The sequence below is a fragment of the Rhopalosiphum maidis genome, chromosome 3 (assembly GCF_003676215.2).
Source record: "Rhopalosiphum maidis isolate BTI-1 chromosome 3, ASM367621v3, whole genome shotgun sequence".
Taxonomy (NCBI): domain Eukaryota; kingdom Metazoa; phylum Arthropoda; class Insecta; order Hemiptera; family Aphididae; genus Rhopalosiphum; species Rhopalosiphum maidis.
In genome coordinates this window covers 52,880,927-52,898,157 of record NC_040879.1, presented here as the reverse complement: position 1 = coordinate 52,898,157, position 17,231 = coordinate 52,880,927, and the positions used below count along the sequence as shown (strand labels likewise).

Genomic DNA, 17,231 nt, shown 5'->3' with positions numbered 1-17,231 from the left:
AATAAAAATAACATAAAATTGATTTTAAGATTATAATATAATTTTATGTGTTAAATGTGCCACGCGCGTATATATATATACATATATAATATATGTGTTGCGAGTGATATATGTTATTGTTGTAGAAGCTTACAAATTCCTAGAATTATTTTAGCTTAGGTCTACACCTAATATTTTCATATTATTATAATAATATTATAGTTTTAAAGTTTATCGACTGTCGCGTAACATATAACTATTATAAATTCCTCGATCGCGCATATTAAGTATTTCATGACAATGTACACTGGATTTAAATAATTCGACTTTACTAAATAAAATCAACTATAGGTCACGTAAATAAATTAATTTTCGTAAATTTAAATTTATACATTACATAATATTATAAAAACAATAAAAAAATATATGTATAAATAAATATGGCTTTCGTTTTGATTAAAAGTATAATTGACTGGCCTCTTTTCGTGGTTTCTAGGGAAACACTTTTTTTTCTTTTGAACTATTAACACCATTCTGTGTCTGCGATACATTTTCCCTTGAACCATTTGTACATCAAACGCGTATACAGACTATAACCGCTTAAGTCTACAGAGTTGTTCAAAAAATTCGGATTCTGAAACAAAAATTAATTTTTCGTTTATTAAATGCTATACACTCTATTATCGTATATCATAAATACACATGTTCGACACTCGATTTCAGTGTAGCACTCTATTGCTACATTTTCATTTATGTATTCTGTTTTGTTTTTATCTATTTTATTTTATTTGTTTTTGTTTATTAACTTATGTAATTTCTTCGATCGCACAGTTAATAACCGTCGGCGGTGCAATGAATCATAATGTAATTCATAAATCCTATTTACAATAATTATCATTATGACTTACAAATTTTGGTGGAAATACTCTTTTGCAGTCATGTCTATCAATATATTCCCGATAAGCGTTTGTCAATTGAACTTTCGTGTAACTGTCCATGCAAGGCTTGCATAGAAGGCAGTCTTCTGAATCGCACGAATCGCAATTCATTTTAGCGCACATTCCCGGGTATGCCACGATATTTTTCGTGGAAACTGCCATATTCATACTGCTTTCCTTTCTAAAAATACAAACCGTGCACACAATATATTAGAAAATGCTTGAGCAACGCCGATGAAAATAAAAAACAGTAATTAATCAATATTATTATTCAAACATTATATAGACGAAAATTCAAAAATCACACTCATCGATGACAACTCCGAAAAATATTCTTTTATAATCCATTATACAGTATAGGCAACGGTATATAGATAGCGTAACACGACTGTTCTCTATAATAATTATTATTAATTGCACTCTCTTCGTTATACCGATATACATCACTAAACGTGTTCAGCGTAGCATTTAAAACGATTAGGTTAGATACTCATTTAAATTTAAATATAAATCATAAGCCATAATATAACGTGTCATATAATATACAAAATACAATAATGATTTCATCGTTCGTCATATTATAATATATTATTATGTACGTAAAACGAAATGATACCACATTCTATTTATTCTAAACTTTTCCTAGGAATAAATGTGTTCAATCATTTATTATTAAAATACACCCAAACAAGTGAGGCGTATTAACACGCGTCGATCTTGTTTCTAGTCTTGAATAACAGTTCCTCTAATTATTTAACCCAACCTTCTTGTAATAATTAAGGCTCGATACGTTTTACAGGTACGTTGTTTAATGTGCCAATCCACTTAATTATAAAATATAATTTTTACTATACTATTATTATCGACTCGTATTTTATTTTATATCTTCTTTAAGCCTTTAAACGTGTTTATTATTTCTAAATGCCTTATTAAAATTTGCTCTAAAACAGACTTACTCACATTTTTAAAATTGTTTAGTTATAATTGTTCTAAATAACTGTAACAATTGTATGCTTAATACATGATTTAAAAATGTCACTGTTCTAATAGAACCTTATTTAGTGTTATTATTGAGTACGTATCGGTATAATAATAGAAAAAAATATCCATTATTACCGTTCAAAATGAGTCAGGCCAACAATAGCAAATAAATTGAATAACACTTGTTCGTATAGTAAACGATTTTGCGGGTAATGAGCCGATGACAAATTTGGTGACATGTTGACCTGAAAACAAATTTTACAATTAAAATTTAACATTTTTAGTAATTTATTTGAATTTCAAAAAAAAAAAAATAATTTCATTCGATTAACTTGCATCCGATTAACTCACCTCCATTATATACACATTTAGATCGTTATCAACAACAAAATCAAATCGTGCCATTTCAAAAAAATTCGTTTTCGACTTATAATTTTTCATTAGATTTCTTATCTTTGATTCTTTTTCTAGACATACAACTCGTATGGCATCTTCCAATTGGTCCCATATTTTTGTGGCATTTCTTCCTTTAAACAGGAAAAAGTGATATTTCAATAATCAGTCCCATTCAACAGTATATAATTCCGCGGATTGATGATGATCACCTTGAGCTTTCAAATGAGATTCAACGGAAACTTTCATTGAAGCGCCTTGGTCAACGTAATATTTCTTTAGAGACGGAACTTCCCACGTCGGTAAATAGTCATCGCCTATCACGTATTTGTCTATGTTTTCGGGATTGAATGGATGATATTTTTCTGGGCAAAATCTAGAAATATATTTAAAACTATAAATGTTCAAACGAACTGTGCTATACGTTCCACACACGTATTTTATTTACATATTTTTGCTCGCAATTATAAAAACAAGAGACATAAATAATTATTAACACAAAATAGAAAGAAATTAAGTATAGAAAGTCGTCGTGTTTACAAAATTTTTAAAATTACATTATTTTAGTGCGTCTAAACTGTTAATTTAATAATTATTAAGTGACTTTGTGGAATTCACATGCAATCATTAGCATGATCAAAAAGAAAAATGATATAGATATTTCAATAATTGTATTACACATTTATAACTATTTGTTGATTTACCGAGTGTACTAAACTTCAGTTACATTGAATAAGTGGATTCATGAAATATAGGTAGCAAATATTCGATTAATAGGTACATAAAAATTCAAACTTAAAATAAACCATTTTATTTCGATTGAAAATCAAATAAAAGTTTTTATATTTAATTTTTGATTTCATCAAATCAATACCACTTTTTTTACAAGCCAAACGAAAAAACGTTTCTACATAACCATTTTTTTTTTACCTATTATAATATTAATATAAAATCCAACTTTTTAAATAACCAAACATGATCAGTACTGTTCAAGACATCCTACTTAGTTTAAAATGCCATAGTCCCGCCTGAAAAATTGCATAATACGCGCGTGAAGAAACGAATAATGTCAAAAAAGTAGATACTGTATGTCATCCAATATATCAAGACGAATAAAATAGTATATAAATCATGTATGGTTAAACGCTCTTAATTATAGTGCAAATTAAATAGTTTATGATCACAGTTTTTAAAAACTGACATGTATTGATTAAATAAAAAAAATTACCTCACACACGTATCATGATGTTATTAAAGAGATTATTAAAACTTATTTTGCCTTATTTACATATTATAATAATTAAGCCTATGATTTTATCGTAAAAAAATAAAATATTATATTTATTTCATATAAAAACATATTATAAATTACTTAAGAGTTCTATTATACTGTTGCGTGATTAATGATAACTATATAATATATAATAGGTTTAAAATATTAATATAGTTTATAGTGCATATTGTTAATGTTTTAATAGATTTTATTTTATTCGTTTTAGCCATTTATTTTATATTATTGCTTTATTACAACTCTAGGGTAACGGCTGAGTATGTATAGAATGAGACTGAGCTTCAGTTCAAATCAGAGATAGTATTTTGAACAGGAAACACCGACCGATCCAATACTCCATACTTAGAACTATAATAGGTACTATTAAGTTTTTTTAAATTAATTATGTTATTAAAATATTTTATGATAAGTTATATTGATGTTTGTTTAACAGTTTAAAATATAATATTATACCTACCAATAGTTTATTTTTTATTTATATTGTAGATTTTAGTCTAAGTTTATCATTTAATTATACTTAGTATAATATGTCTTTTATTTGATGCTTTAAATATTTTATTGTAGTTGGATCTATTAAAAACTTACTCATTGGAAAAAAAAATAAATTTAAATTATCAATTTATGAATGTGTTATTATATTACATAAAATATGAACTTTTTCTTTATAAAAGTATCAATTTTCTGATAAAAGACGTAAGTATAATATAATATTTTAATTAATCATAATTTGATGATACCTATTATTATATTATTATGTTACAGAAATATTGTAAAAAACGTTTATTTTTTTTATATTAATCATACGAACATAATCACTTGATTATATTTATATAAAAAGTTAATTAGTTCCATTAAACATGACAGACTTTCTCAATTTTTTTTTATACATTTGATAAAATTGATTTTTTTTTAAATAGTCTATATTTTTTCAATAATTTGATAAAATTTATGAATAAAACTTTATTAATTTTATAAATAAAAAAAAAAACCCGTGACACTATAATATATCAGTCACACTCAATTTGTGATCCATCAAATCTTTTTATGAGACAAAAGGAACATTCAAACCGATTAAAAATATATATTCAGCTATAATGTAGGAAAACAACAAATTCTTAAATACTTTAAAATTATAATTTCTATTTGAATTCTTTTCTTTTCTTATTTGTTACCCGAAGAACCGTCCACCCTATTTGTGACACAACAAAATATTATGTTTATTGTGGTCAAAGAAAAAAAAAGCATTGCATATTATACCATTAAATGCTGTAATTTAACGTCTTATGTACTAAAATTTGTGAAAACAAATATTTTACAAAATTAACGCGACGTTTATGTATAGATAACAATTAACAATAAACACTTTCTACATATTTTTATTTGTAAGTTTTTTACAGTTAATTATATTGCACGTTATTAGTCAAATAAAATACAACCAGAAACATAACAATATGATATATGTACCTGAATAAAATGTCCCCGTTGTATATATAGACCCTAAGAGGATCTATGGATGTAATGATCGTATATACGCCGATATCAAATTTATAGCCATCAATCAACAGAGGATTATCAATGTACTCCTGAATGAATGTGCCGGTTGAATTGAAGTCCAATTCTTTAATTGATTTAATTTTTATACCGCGGTGGTTATTCTGTTTTTGAACGAACAGTTTATGAGGATATTGTTTGGCCTGAAACAATAATATTCCTAGGTAGGTATTATAAAACAATATTATCGAGCTTAATTATCGAAGATAACAGCAGCTAGCGCTTAATAATTATTTAATATAATATATTATACGTATAATAACGCTGTATATGTGACAAAAATATAAGTGCGAATAAATCAATATAGTTATGTGCCCTGCTTTTTGAAGTTGATCTCTTCAGTTATAATTTGTTTTATATTTATTTAACATTTTATAGATCTTATTAAAATATATTTTCTGTAAATTCTATTAATATTTTCTCGTAACCGTATAATACGTATGTAACTATGCACATCGAAAATTCATATTAACAAAGTTATTAAAAAGTTAATTTTTAGAAGTTGATTTCAATAAAAAAATATCAAAACAGGTCAACTGTATAGGTACGGTATATTAAAAATTATTGGTATTATCATCTATAAAACTATTATAACATTATAGTGCATAAATCTTTGATGAATCCATTTATACTCAAAGATCTAAGAAGTAACTTACAAATGAGAAAAATTTTGATTTTTCTTGCGGCATGTGAAAAGCTGGAGGTACATATTTTATGTCCGATGTCGCCAAATCAATTTTGTTGGTTATAAAACCTACGCCAGGGAAATGATTGACCTTTAACAAAAATAAAATAAACATTTTAAATAAGCATATTAAACTGCAAATAAACTAGCGATTAATATATTTAAGATTTTAGTTTAGATTTTGAAATATTATATATCAATTAAAAACTAAAAAAAAAAAAATAAAACAATTAAATATGATATTAAAAAATACGTTTGTTATTAATTTTTCATTGCAAATATTATATTTTTTATAGCACTTATTGTAATAATGTCTTTGAAATCCATATGTATGAAAAATAACAATCAACGTATAAAACTTTATAAAAAAAAAAGAATTTCGCATATATTGTTAATGGTTTATAAGACTAAATTTGAAACGAATTTTATGTTTCAATATAAATATTGATGAAATAAATGATGATGTGCAAATCTCTCGATAACGACAAAATAACCTAATGAAAACATTATTGTAAGTAAAAATGTTATAAATATTGTTAATATAGTAAAATAATTGTTGCGTGTAATACAGTGAAACTTCCATATAACAAACTTCCATTTTAAGAAATTTTTTTTAAGAACTACGGGCTTTCATTGTAAATGAATACGTAATTCTATTTAACGAATTCCAACATATTACGAATTTTTTTTGTTGCTTTTTTGACTTCGTTGTATGGAAGTTTTACTATACTATATTGAGAATCGTTATGTGTTGATTACTTTAATGATTGTAGTTAACTAAAATATTGTCCACGTTCTAAAATATATAGAACAATGTTTGTTTAGTAAACTCATTTGCCCATATTCTAAAATATATAGAAAAATGTTTGTTTAGTAAACTCATTTGCCCATATTCTCATGACGAGTACAACATAACATTTTCGGGTTAATAGCGTATACCTGAATAAAAACTACTGTATATATAATAACATTGCTAAACAACGTATAAATACGCGCGGTGTGTATAGAAAGTTTGAATAACGTACACTTCGCGTCATTCGTATTAATGAGAGATTGTAGGTAGATACAGACCGAGCAAAATATAATAAAACTCGAATATATATAGGTGTCTTACTTTTTGGTGAGGTTTCAAATCGGAAAACATAATCTGGTCGGCGTACGTCTTGAACGGATATTCGTGAGCCCATATAACGTCCCAATCCACTTTTTTATCGAACGGTCTTCTCGTGTACCCGTAAACGTTGAACACGTCGAAAACGTGCACCAAGTGTCCGGCATCGGCCTGAAAACGATCACCAAATCACTCGTCTGACAGATACACACACATACACAATATAACGAATAACTACGATTGTAATATTGTCATCGTGTACATAAATAAAATATGATTACGGGGCGATCCTATCGCGAACGGACCGAAATAATATCTTAGAAAATAAAAATAATTCTCATTTCGACTTCTATTTAAAGAATGAATACTGATAATGCAATACACTGTACATAGAAAAATGTATACAAACTTCGTAAGTATAATATCACGTATAGGTCATAGTTAAAATGAAATCTAACGTTCTCACACACCATATAGGTACTGTATGTTTCCTAAGACCGTCGCCCAATATTATTATTGGTATACAAAAATACTCGACCTGCTGCAATGTGATCACACGCTCACCTCGCCGTCGTCGTTTTCCCATTACTTTACGCGACTTAAAGAGGTCCCGCGGTGACTTTCTTGTTCCGAAGGTTACGAACCTTCCGAATACGGTGAAATTACCGACTTCCGTTGCGGCATATACCCGAAAACACGGTTGCTGCGCAATTGTCGCGCGAGATCTGAACCGTGGTATATATATAGGTACCCGTTCGAACTACGCAACCGCTATCCGTAAAACTTTTCATCAATACAAGATTACTCCCCGGCTCGCGGCAAAAAATAAGGCCCGTCGAAGAAAAACAAAACGCCATTGTACCCGTCAGTGCCGGAGAAGTCGAGTGTTTGGGAAATCGAAGCACGTGATAATCTATAATGTTGTTGGCAAACGATTTATTAAATCGACAGAAAAAGAAAATCGAAAAACTAAAACCAATATGATATGATGGGAACTGCAAATAAGCGTGAGCAGTCGCCGAAAACGTGGTGAGCGTGGTCGAACCTCATCGCCGCGCGGATATCGTCGTCGATAATCGGTTCGTATTATTTGAACCCCGCAATAACCGTATGCGCGAGCGCGGAATGTCTCACGTGTTTCGCCAGGACGATGTACGCGGGCCTTTTGGCGGCGTCCGCGTGCCTTTGGGACGGCGGCGGCGGCGGCGGCTGCACCGCGTACGGCTCGCGTCCGTGATGGAACTTGTTGTGCTCGTACTGGATCCAGTTGAGTTCGAAAAAGTTGACGGCCAACAGGACGACGCACAAGAACAGCATGAAGCCGACGACCAGCGGCGTGGAAAACCATCGGATCCTCATGGCCCGCGGCGGCGACCACCGCAGCCCGGCAAACGGTCGGAGAGAATTCGGGCGCGTCGTCGGCGTCCGCGGCGAGCGCGTGTGCGTGTGGCTCGGCGAATCGGATATTATACGGTATTACGCGCGTCCGTTACATCTTACGGTCGTACGGGTTATGCGGTTATGTCCGCCTACCTGTTGGCCGTGCGGGTCGAGCGACACGATCCACGTGGACCGGAGAAAGTAGGCCGATCGACGACCCGACGACCGCGCTCATCGTCCTTTCACTCTCGTCGTCGTCGTCGTCGTCAAGTACAACGAATACATATACATATTAACATAATATTATTATTATTATTAACTGAACGTGCGCGTGATGCGTGGAAGAATCGAGTATTCGTATTCCCCGAGCGTGCAGTTTCATATATTATTATTATTACAAACGCGACGTCCGGTCTGAAATACGTCGTTGTTTTACGATGACGTTCGCGCGTCCGGCATGCGATGAACGGTGGCGGCGGTCAAAACTCGTGTAGTGTGAAACCGTTTTCGGACACAAAACCCAAAAAACCGTGAACGCGCGATTTTATTCTCCGGTCCCGGTTAGGGGGGGGGGAATCGTCGTCGATTCTTCTGCGGGCGAGTAAACTTTCGTGGCGTTTGCTGTTATTATTGAAACGGCGTTCGATGATCATTACAACAAGCGTCTGCAAGTATATTGTGCCCTCTCTCAAAACGAAATTCCGTTCACGCGTAATGTGTATTCTTTCGTCCGTAGAAACAAATTAGGTATAATTCAGATTCATAAAATAATCATCGCCACATTATCATAAATTCATAACATTCTAAACATAGCGAGAGGCGAGACTTATCGAACTCAAAAGTAGTTCGTGACAAAATCCCCTAAAAATCATATTCCCAGTTAGGTGTGGCGTTAATGTATAACGGTATATAACACCTTACGTATAATATATATATATATATATATATATATATATATGCATGTATGTATCATATTCGATTATACAGTATTATGCAGTACCTACGCCAGTACATTTCACATACCTACACAATAATTTATTAAACATTATCTCATAGGTATGTAGTGTAATATTGCGCATAATATTACATACTACTGTAGTACTATCGAATTGTGGGTAGATACTAGAAAATAATTAGTCGCATACTATTGTTGTATCCGTGTGTATTTTCATAGGCACTCCTGCGGTAGTCTTGCCCGAAGGTATTAATAACTAGATAATGTCTATATAGTTGGTTTTGTCGTACAAAACACAAGACCCGAGTCGCCGCCTAAACACCGATGCGTATTTTAATTGTATAAATCATACAATAGCTGCAAAGGCCCAGGGCTGGTATAATCATCACAGAAATAACAAGCTCGCCGTCTAGAGCCTGCCGTGAGAATAAAAACAAGGACTATGACTCACAATAGCAGACAGTAGATGTGCCCGGCCTGTGGTTTTTGCGGGCTACAAACCAAAAAAATCACGCTAATTGTTGGTATAACAGAAATCTCTGATTCTGATACGGAAGAGCTGATGAAACATACGTAATAATTGTTAATATAATGTTGTGATGTGTATACATAAGCTTAGGGGCGGATTAAGGTATGTGGTGTCCCCTGGGCGGAATGCATTATGGGGGCTCGTTATACATAAACAAGAAAATATATTTTTTTACTTATTAAATAACATTTATTACCATTACATACTTTGTAGTAGTAACAATTAACTACTTATTTAATAATAAATAATTATAAAAACAATCAAATCGAGTATAACTAGTATAAGTAATATCATCATAATATTTTTCCTGTATCCTAATTTAAATATCATAAAATTGTGGGGGCTCCTGGGCTGCAACACACTCAGTCCTCTCTAGTCACCTAAATCTGGCCCTGCATCGACTACAATGTATTTAATATTTTAACAACTATATTATAGTCGATGGAATAATAATGATAATAATAATTAATAAGCGATGAAAAAAAAACAAATTTTTCTATTACTGATATTTAGAAACTAGTCAGCCACGAGAGTGCCAAACTCGAATCACGGTCAAAATCGTTCCAAAACAAATGAAAATTTCCCATACGACAATCGAAAGTCGACAATACAAGCGAGACGCGCGCGTTATCGACAAGGGGATACGCGTCCCATTTTCTGCAACGAAACACATAAACCACACTTGATTATAATATACTTAAATGCATAACATAAAAAATTATCTAAATTATTGGTGTCTTGTTTTTAAGTAAGTACCAAATCAAAACTATATTGCTTCGTAAAGTGTTTGCGTATAATTATATACCTATACTGGCTATATACTGCAGCTGAGTAAAACAACGGTGTTTTCGGTATCGCGATATAATATTATGTATACGCCGCTCGTCGTATGCCATGTATTAAATATTTAAACAGTTCAGACGCTAAATAGTGAGTAGCATATTATTATTATATTTTATTTTAGAAATATACGACTTTGGTTTGCCCGTTATGTTGCCACTAGACAGCAGCAGTGACCACAATATACGCGTAGTCGGTGTATAGTTGTAGTGGTTTACATTTTAACGTATTCTATTTATTTCAAACGTAATTTATATACAAGGTGATTTTTTAAGCCTGTTTATCCCATTTTTATGCTTAAATTATGCATGTATTCAAACTCTGATTTTTACACAGTTTTAAGTTGTTAAGAAACAACTTTTTATTAAAAAATATAATTTTTAAATATTTTTATTCTTATTTTTTTTAAAGTTTTTTATTTTTTTGAATGACAACATAGAGTTTTAATTTCATATTCCAAAGCAGAATATTTTTCTGAGTATTTTGATACATAAAAATCGAATTAAGGGCGAATAGTTTATGAGTTATACGTATTTAAAGTTTAGAACGGTTTTTTTTTCTACAACATATTATTATGTATACGAACACTGCAGATAAACACATAAAATATTTATGTAAAAAAAATCCCGAGGAAAAAATAGTGTAGGCCTCACAAGCCAAAACTCGAATAGTTTCATTGACATCTTAATATACTATAATGTTGTACTATTGCATTCATAAATGTATATTGTCGTATGGACATGTTACGAATATCGTACATTCTGTATAGTATTATTTGACTACGCGTACAGTCAATGTTGTTTAGCGTTTAGCAGCACACTTCACATGTGCGTATAAAAATACCTACATATACAATTACAATGGAACACAAAGGTTTGGACTTGTTTAAAAGAAATATTATGCAAATTATTTAAAACGTATTTTACACGTCGGTCGGATACCTCCCGAAATGCGATATTATATCTATAGTTTTATCAGTGTTCACTCGTATTGTTCACGTTTCCAAAACCAGAACAGCGTACAGCGTAGTGACACTCGATATTTTCATACAGAAAATCTAACCTACGATCGTCTAACAACACGTAACGTGGCGTAGCTAAGAAGGGGGTGCTAAAGGGGCTATAGCCCCCCGCCCCATTTGCTGTATTTTTTATATTGTTTTGAAATATTTTAATTTAAATATGGAAAAAATAGTAAATACATTAACGGCAAATCAACGTTAATATACCTATTATCAGTATTTTTGTTTTGATGTTGTTTTTGGTTTTCAATAACTTAAATTAAAATAGCATTTAGCTCCCATAAAAAAAATCCTAGCTACGCCTCTGAACACGTCCGATGCCTACTTCGTCCAATAATATACCTATCACATTTAATAACAAAAATAGATCTGAACGCGTTTGAAAAACGCATTTAATTATTTTCACGTTATAATAATGATGTACATCATATAGAAACACATACAGCTAGACTGCATCGGGTAAAAGTTATTAAATCCAATAATTAATACGAACGCTATACCTAAAAAACAAATCATATAATACATAGTTTTTGTAAAATGTTTTTTACTATAGTGTTAAATCAGAGTAATATTTTTTTAACATATACTCGAGTTTTCTGTTTATTACTCGAACAGTAATGAGTGTCTTAAAGTTTGAACAGCATATGCGATTGGAAAATTATTTGGGCGTATGAATATTGTTATGATGACTACATAGTGGCTCGTCGCTGGTCTGCAGTGATGATGAGTTCGTTACGGGACTCGCCGCATTTTTCGTTATATCGCATATTTCAGCTGATGTCGGCCATAGATGAGTTTTGTGAGGCGCCGATACGAGAATCGAAAAGGAGAGGACGTATCGACGCTGCGCAATATATTGTATAACGGTGTAACCTAACCTCGGGGCTCAAGAGGATATATTAGATATCATAAGACACGAATCGTCTCCCGGCTCCTGCGCGCTCCGTTACGACGATGTTCACGAGTCCGCGTGACCGTCACGAAATGTTACACGTTTAAATGTTTCATGACTATCATCGCTACTCCGGTATATTGTTAGAGACCTGCGCGGTGTGGCTCACTGTATATTATATACGCGTATTACGTGCCGTGTTAGATGAAATATATAGAATAATGAATGGGCATATAATAAAAAGACTGCTGCTGTGCGGTGCGCTTTTTAATAGTATCAACCGTGTATACAATTTGTCACTAAACTGAGTCCCTACGTATTTATGCACTTAAAGTTAATGATCTAGATGAATGTGCCAGATTAACTTTAGCTCAACTGGACAGATCTGTCCCAAGTATATAATATATGCAGAGCGTTATAATAGTATATGTATAATTCAAAATACATATATTAAAAAACGACAGAACCTTTCAAAAAATTGTAGTCAAGTTTGAGCAAAACAACGAAGACTACCATTATTGTTAGTGTGCAAGACGAATCTATATATTGTACTGTCTGGTCATTTTTTATTTGTTTCTGGATTTTTCCTATACATTTCAGGAATGCTTTGTGTTACTATATTTCTATTGATTACTGTGCAATTCTATCGTGATTTCTGATTTTAAGTGGCTTATATTTATTAACTACGGTAAAACGTCTAAACTCAAAAAAGATTCCGAAAACAATGCAAGTATTAATTTAACTTTTCATTTTCATATTTTTATGATTTTTAAAACAATGATTTTTGAGCGCCTAATTTAGTTCTATAAAATAAATATATTTTCTATTTTAGTAACGCCATAATAATTTTCAAATTCAGAAGGATATAAGAACTTGAGGCAGACTCAGGGTTTTTTTATTTTTTTGTGGTGAAGGAAAGGATTCACAGATTTTTAACTTTCCTTACACACAATTAATCAATTACACCACTATTTTTTTAAAAAAAATTAAAAAAACAAAAAAAAAATGTATTTATTCATTGTTATATAGTTTATGATATGCATATGTAACTGTAAGCAGAACTGTAAGCACTCAAATTATTTACCAATATTTTAATTTTTTTTAAGAATTTTAATAAAACTTGATATCTTTAAGTTTTCGATATCTCGAACTTTTCCCTGTTCCCTTGAGATTGGATATAACAATAATCTACTGCATAATATAAATAACTTTAATTTTTTTATAAAGATTTAATTTTAGTAATCGTTTTAGTTCTATATATTATATGTATTAATTTAAATTAAATACATTTTTTTTTTGTATTTAACGTTAAATAATTACAAAATTTTTATGGGAGCTCTTAAACGCCAGCCTATACTCGGCTCTCAACTAAATCCAGATCTATTCAAACGTATGCAATAGTAAGCATTTATCACTCACTCTTCACAAAAAAAATAATTTATAAAAATAAAATCGTAATCAGCTAAAGATTTGAATTCAACCAAGTTCTCTATTATAAAACAGTTATTGAATATAAAGTAATCAAATATACATTATACTACAGTGGGAATATTGCAATTACATGTTATACTTTTTAAAATAATTGAACACGAAAATATATAATTATTAATTAATTTATAATAGCAATCGCAACACAATTAACCACAGTGGATTATTTAACTTTGATTAAGTAACAAGTCATAAATAAATTGATTTTAAACATGGTTTTGGTTTTTATAAATATAATAACAATACAACGTTGTTAAATAAAAACAATAAGGTTAAAAGTTCCATACAACTTTCGACGTTTGGTGGTAGTTTTGAAAATAACTACTGTTACATCAAAATGTATGATGATTATAGACCTGTTATTCTTGTTATATAACCATGGTTATGAGTCTAATATCTTTTGCAACCTTTGAAAATGTACAACAATAAAAAATGTATATTATATTTCATTTGTAGGATTGGTCAATAATTATTTAGAAAATTAAATTATTATTTTATTATGATGCAATTTAACAGTTATTACATTAACACAATTAAATAGATAATAATTTAACATATTATCATATTATGCGGTTTGCATAAGTAACTACTTATGCAAACCGCTGTGAATAATATTTTTAAAAAATAAGGCTAAATAATAAATCGATCAGCAGAATTTACCAACATCAAACGTTACGTATAAAATAAAATAATTTACTACCTAATACATATAGTACGTATATTTAAAATAGGAATTTGTTTTTACAACATAATTCCATTATTTACTTCTTTTTTTTTTTTTTTTAATAAAGATATAGATATTAAAAATAATGTATAATATCATTGGAATATCGTTTCGTTGTGTTATTTTTTTAGCTTGAGAATAAATTTTATTATTTTGTTTGGTAAATGTGTATAGCACTTTGCAACATTAAAATTATTTATAACTTTTAAATTTAATTATAACTTGCGTTCACGTGTCATATATTACACAATATACTCCGGTACTCGTACGCCGTATAATATGTACTTGTATACCTACAGGGTTGGACAGTTTTTTTTACACACACACACATACACTCCGATACAAGCACTGAAGTACCTATATGAGCACAATATTATAATAATATTAAACTCTTGTAATTTAAAATGTACACGTCATAAGTGTATTATTTTTATTTTTTTTTTTTTTTCTGAGCAAAATTATAAATATTAAAAGTTAAAACGACAGTAATTTTCTCAAGAAAACATCTGTAGTATTTATAGATTTATTTATGTTTTCATTAAATGGACCTCGTAATTGTCAAAGAAACCTTGTCCCGTTTTTGCGGTTTCACACTAAAATATTATAATGTCCTCTCTCACATCTCCGTCGACCACCGTGTACGGTCTTTTGATGTACATCGCCACTATACATGACGTATACGCACACACACAATTATAACATTACACTTTCAACTAGAAAAATGTATAATATTAAACTTTAATTATATAAGTTTATTAAATCATAACAATATTACAGTATTATATTTAATTTTTTTTTACTACTAGGTTAGGGTGACCAGACGTCCCGTTTAAAACGGGATTGTCCCCTTTTTGATCATCATGTTCCGTTATCCCGACAAACTTCGAACGGGACGCTTTTTATCCCGTTTTTATAAGATGGTCCCGTTTAATCCCGTTTTAACATATTATTACATTGTATTTTTAAAATAAATCGATCGATGGAACAAATCTAAAATAGTATTATATCCAAATTTATAAATAACAGATAACAGTAAAACAAGAATCAAGGGCCCATGCTAAAGAACAATTAAATTAACAATAGTGTTTAATAATTAAAAGAAAATTTTCCTAATTGTTTAAAAAAAATTGTATAAGTTTTGAAATGCAACATTGTGTTGATTAATGATAATAAAAAATAAATATTCCTAAACATTTGAACACTTTTAGCTTAGGTTAATTAACTCGAAAGGGTAAAGTATAAATAATTGTTTTGTTTTTTTTATTTTTTTAAAATAAAACCTATACTAGGTATAAATAATTAATGGAAATTCTTATTTATTATACAGGAACAGGGGCATTGAATCAAACTAAATTAAATTAATATTTACTCATTTAATAATGAAAATCTATTTCATAGTTAAAATGTTGAATGAAAAATGTTTAAAGACATAATAATTGTACAGACTGCTTTTATTTAACATGGTATCAAATAAAATATTAATCACTTAACTAAGTGTTATAAATTTGTGAAACGCATATTTTAATTAATTTTAATAATTTAAATTAAATTAAAGGTTAGGTTAACCTAATGTAATCTATAACCTATATGTAATGTTAATATAGCATGTATTATATTATTTTATATGAAGTTTATGGATAAAAATTTAATGATTGATATACTTATATAATATATAGAAGTCGAGGGAGCTGTAGCGTGCAACTGGCAAGCATATTATTTCAAACGCTAGGCATAGTATTTTAACAATAGCGCACCCACTAACCACCTATACAACACAATATAAAATTTAAAACTTTATGTTAATTTAGATTTTTCGCCTAAAGACATAGGTTGTTAACAATTTAATATATAAAAAAAAAGTTACTACGATAATTAATTATACATATTCATCATCACACAGTTTTAATTTTTAAATTCAAGATACAATTTTAATGCTAAGTAATTGCATTTGACAAATGTCGTTCATCCAGGGGATAAAGATCGGCCTTACAAATATTATTTTAAATTAAAATAAATACCTCACCTACCTACCAAACAACGAATTCAAGTCAGTGTTCAGATTTTTAACCGTACTAACTATATATTAAACTTAAATGAATACCATTTTTAAAAATAAAAACTCTAGTAGATAGAGAATTTATTTATTGTATTGATCTGTACATACTCATTGATTCAATGCGCAATATTATTTTATTTTCTCTCTGAATTGTGCGCAACATAACAAATTTGCATTTAGAAAAACAAAATGTGAGTGTTGTTGGATATACTTAATATTACTGTAAATTGACATTAATTTATTACCAATGTTAAAATTAAGAAAATAATCTATATTTATACTTGGGTATTTTAGATATTTAAATTGTTATGCAAATTATTTGACTATGTAATATGTAAAATATTATAATTTAAAAATCTTTAAATCGCAATTTGAATACTGTGAAAAAACCGACCGTATAAACGTAAAACACAAATA

The 17,231-nt window shown here is 29.8% G+C and overlaps 2 protein-coding genes across 2 annotated transcripts in view; one reads left to right on the top strand and one right to left on the bottom strand.

Annotated features, from left to right (window-relative positions):
* LOC113556237 (lutropin-choriogonadotropic hormone receptor-like) overlaps nucleotides 1-4,028 on the top strand; it is a 63,012-nt gene extending 58,984 nt beyond the window's left edge. Inside the window, exon 16 of the mRNA XM_026961064.1 lies at nucleotides 3,828-4,028. Within this exon, the coding sequence (XP_026816865.1) occupies nucleotides 3,828-3,849 (22 nt within the window). The 3' untranslated portion in view covers nucleotides 3,850-4,028. The remainder of the gene's footprint in view (nucleotides 1-3,827) is intronic.
* On the bottom strand, nucleotides 493-8,428 carry LOC113556239 (tubulin polyglutamylase TTLL6). Its single transcript, XM_026961065.1, has 9 exons — nucleotides 8,064-8,428; nucleotides 6,933-7,100; nucleotides 5,790-5,909; nucleotides 5,047-5,276; nucleotides 2,504-2,667; nucleotides 2,250-2,425; nucleotides 2,034-2,143; nucleotides 888-1,098; nucleotides 493-613 (listed from the first exon to the last, which is right to left on the bottom strand). Exons 1-9 carry the CDS (start codon nucleotides 8,286-8,288, stop codon nucleotides 503-505), a joined length of 1,515 nt encoding a protein of 504 aa, XP_026816866.1. The 5' UTR covers nucleotides 8,289-8,428; the 3' UTR covers nucleotides 493-502.
* Nucleotides 8,429-17,231: the final 8,803 nt, after the last annotated feature.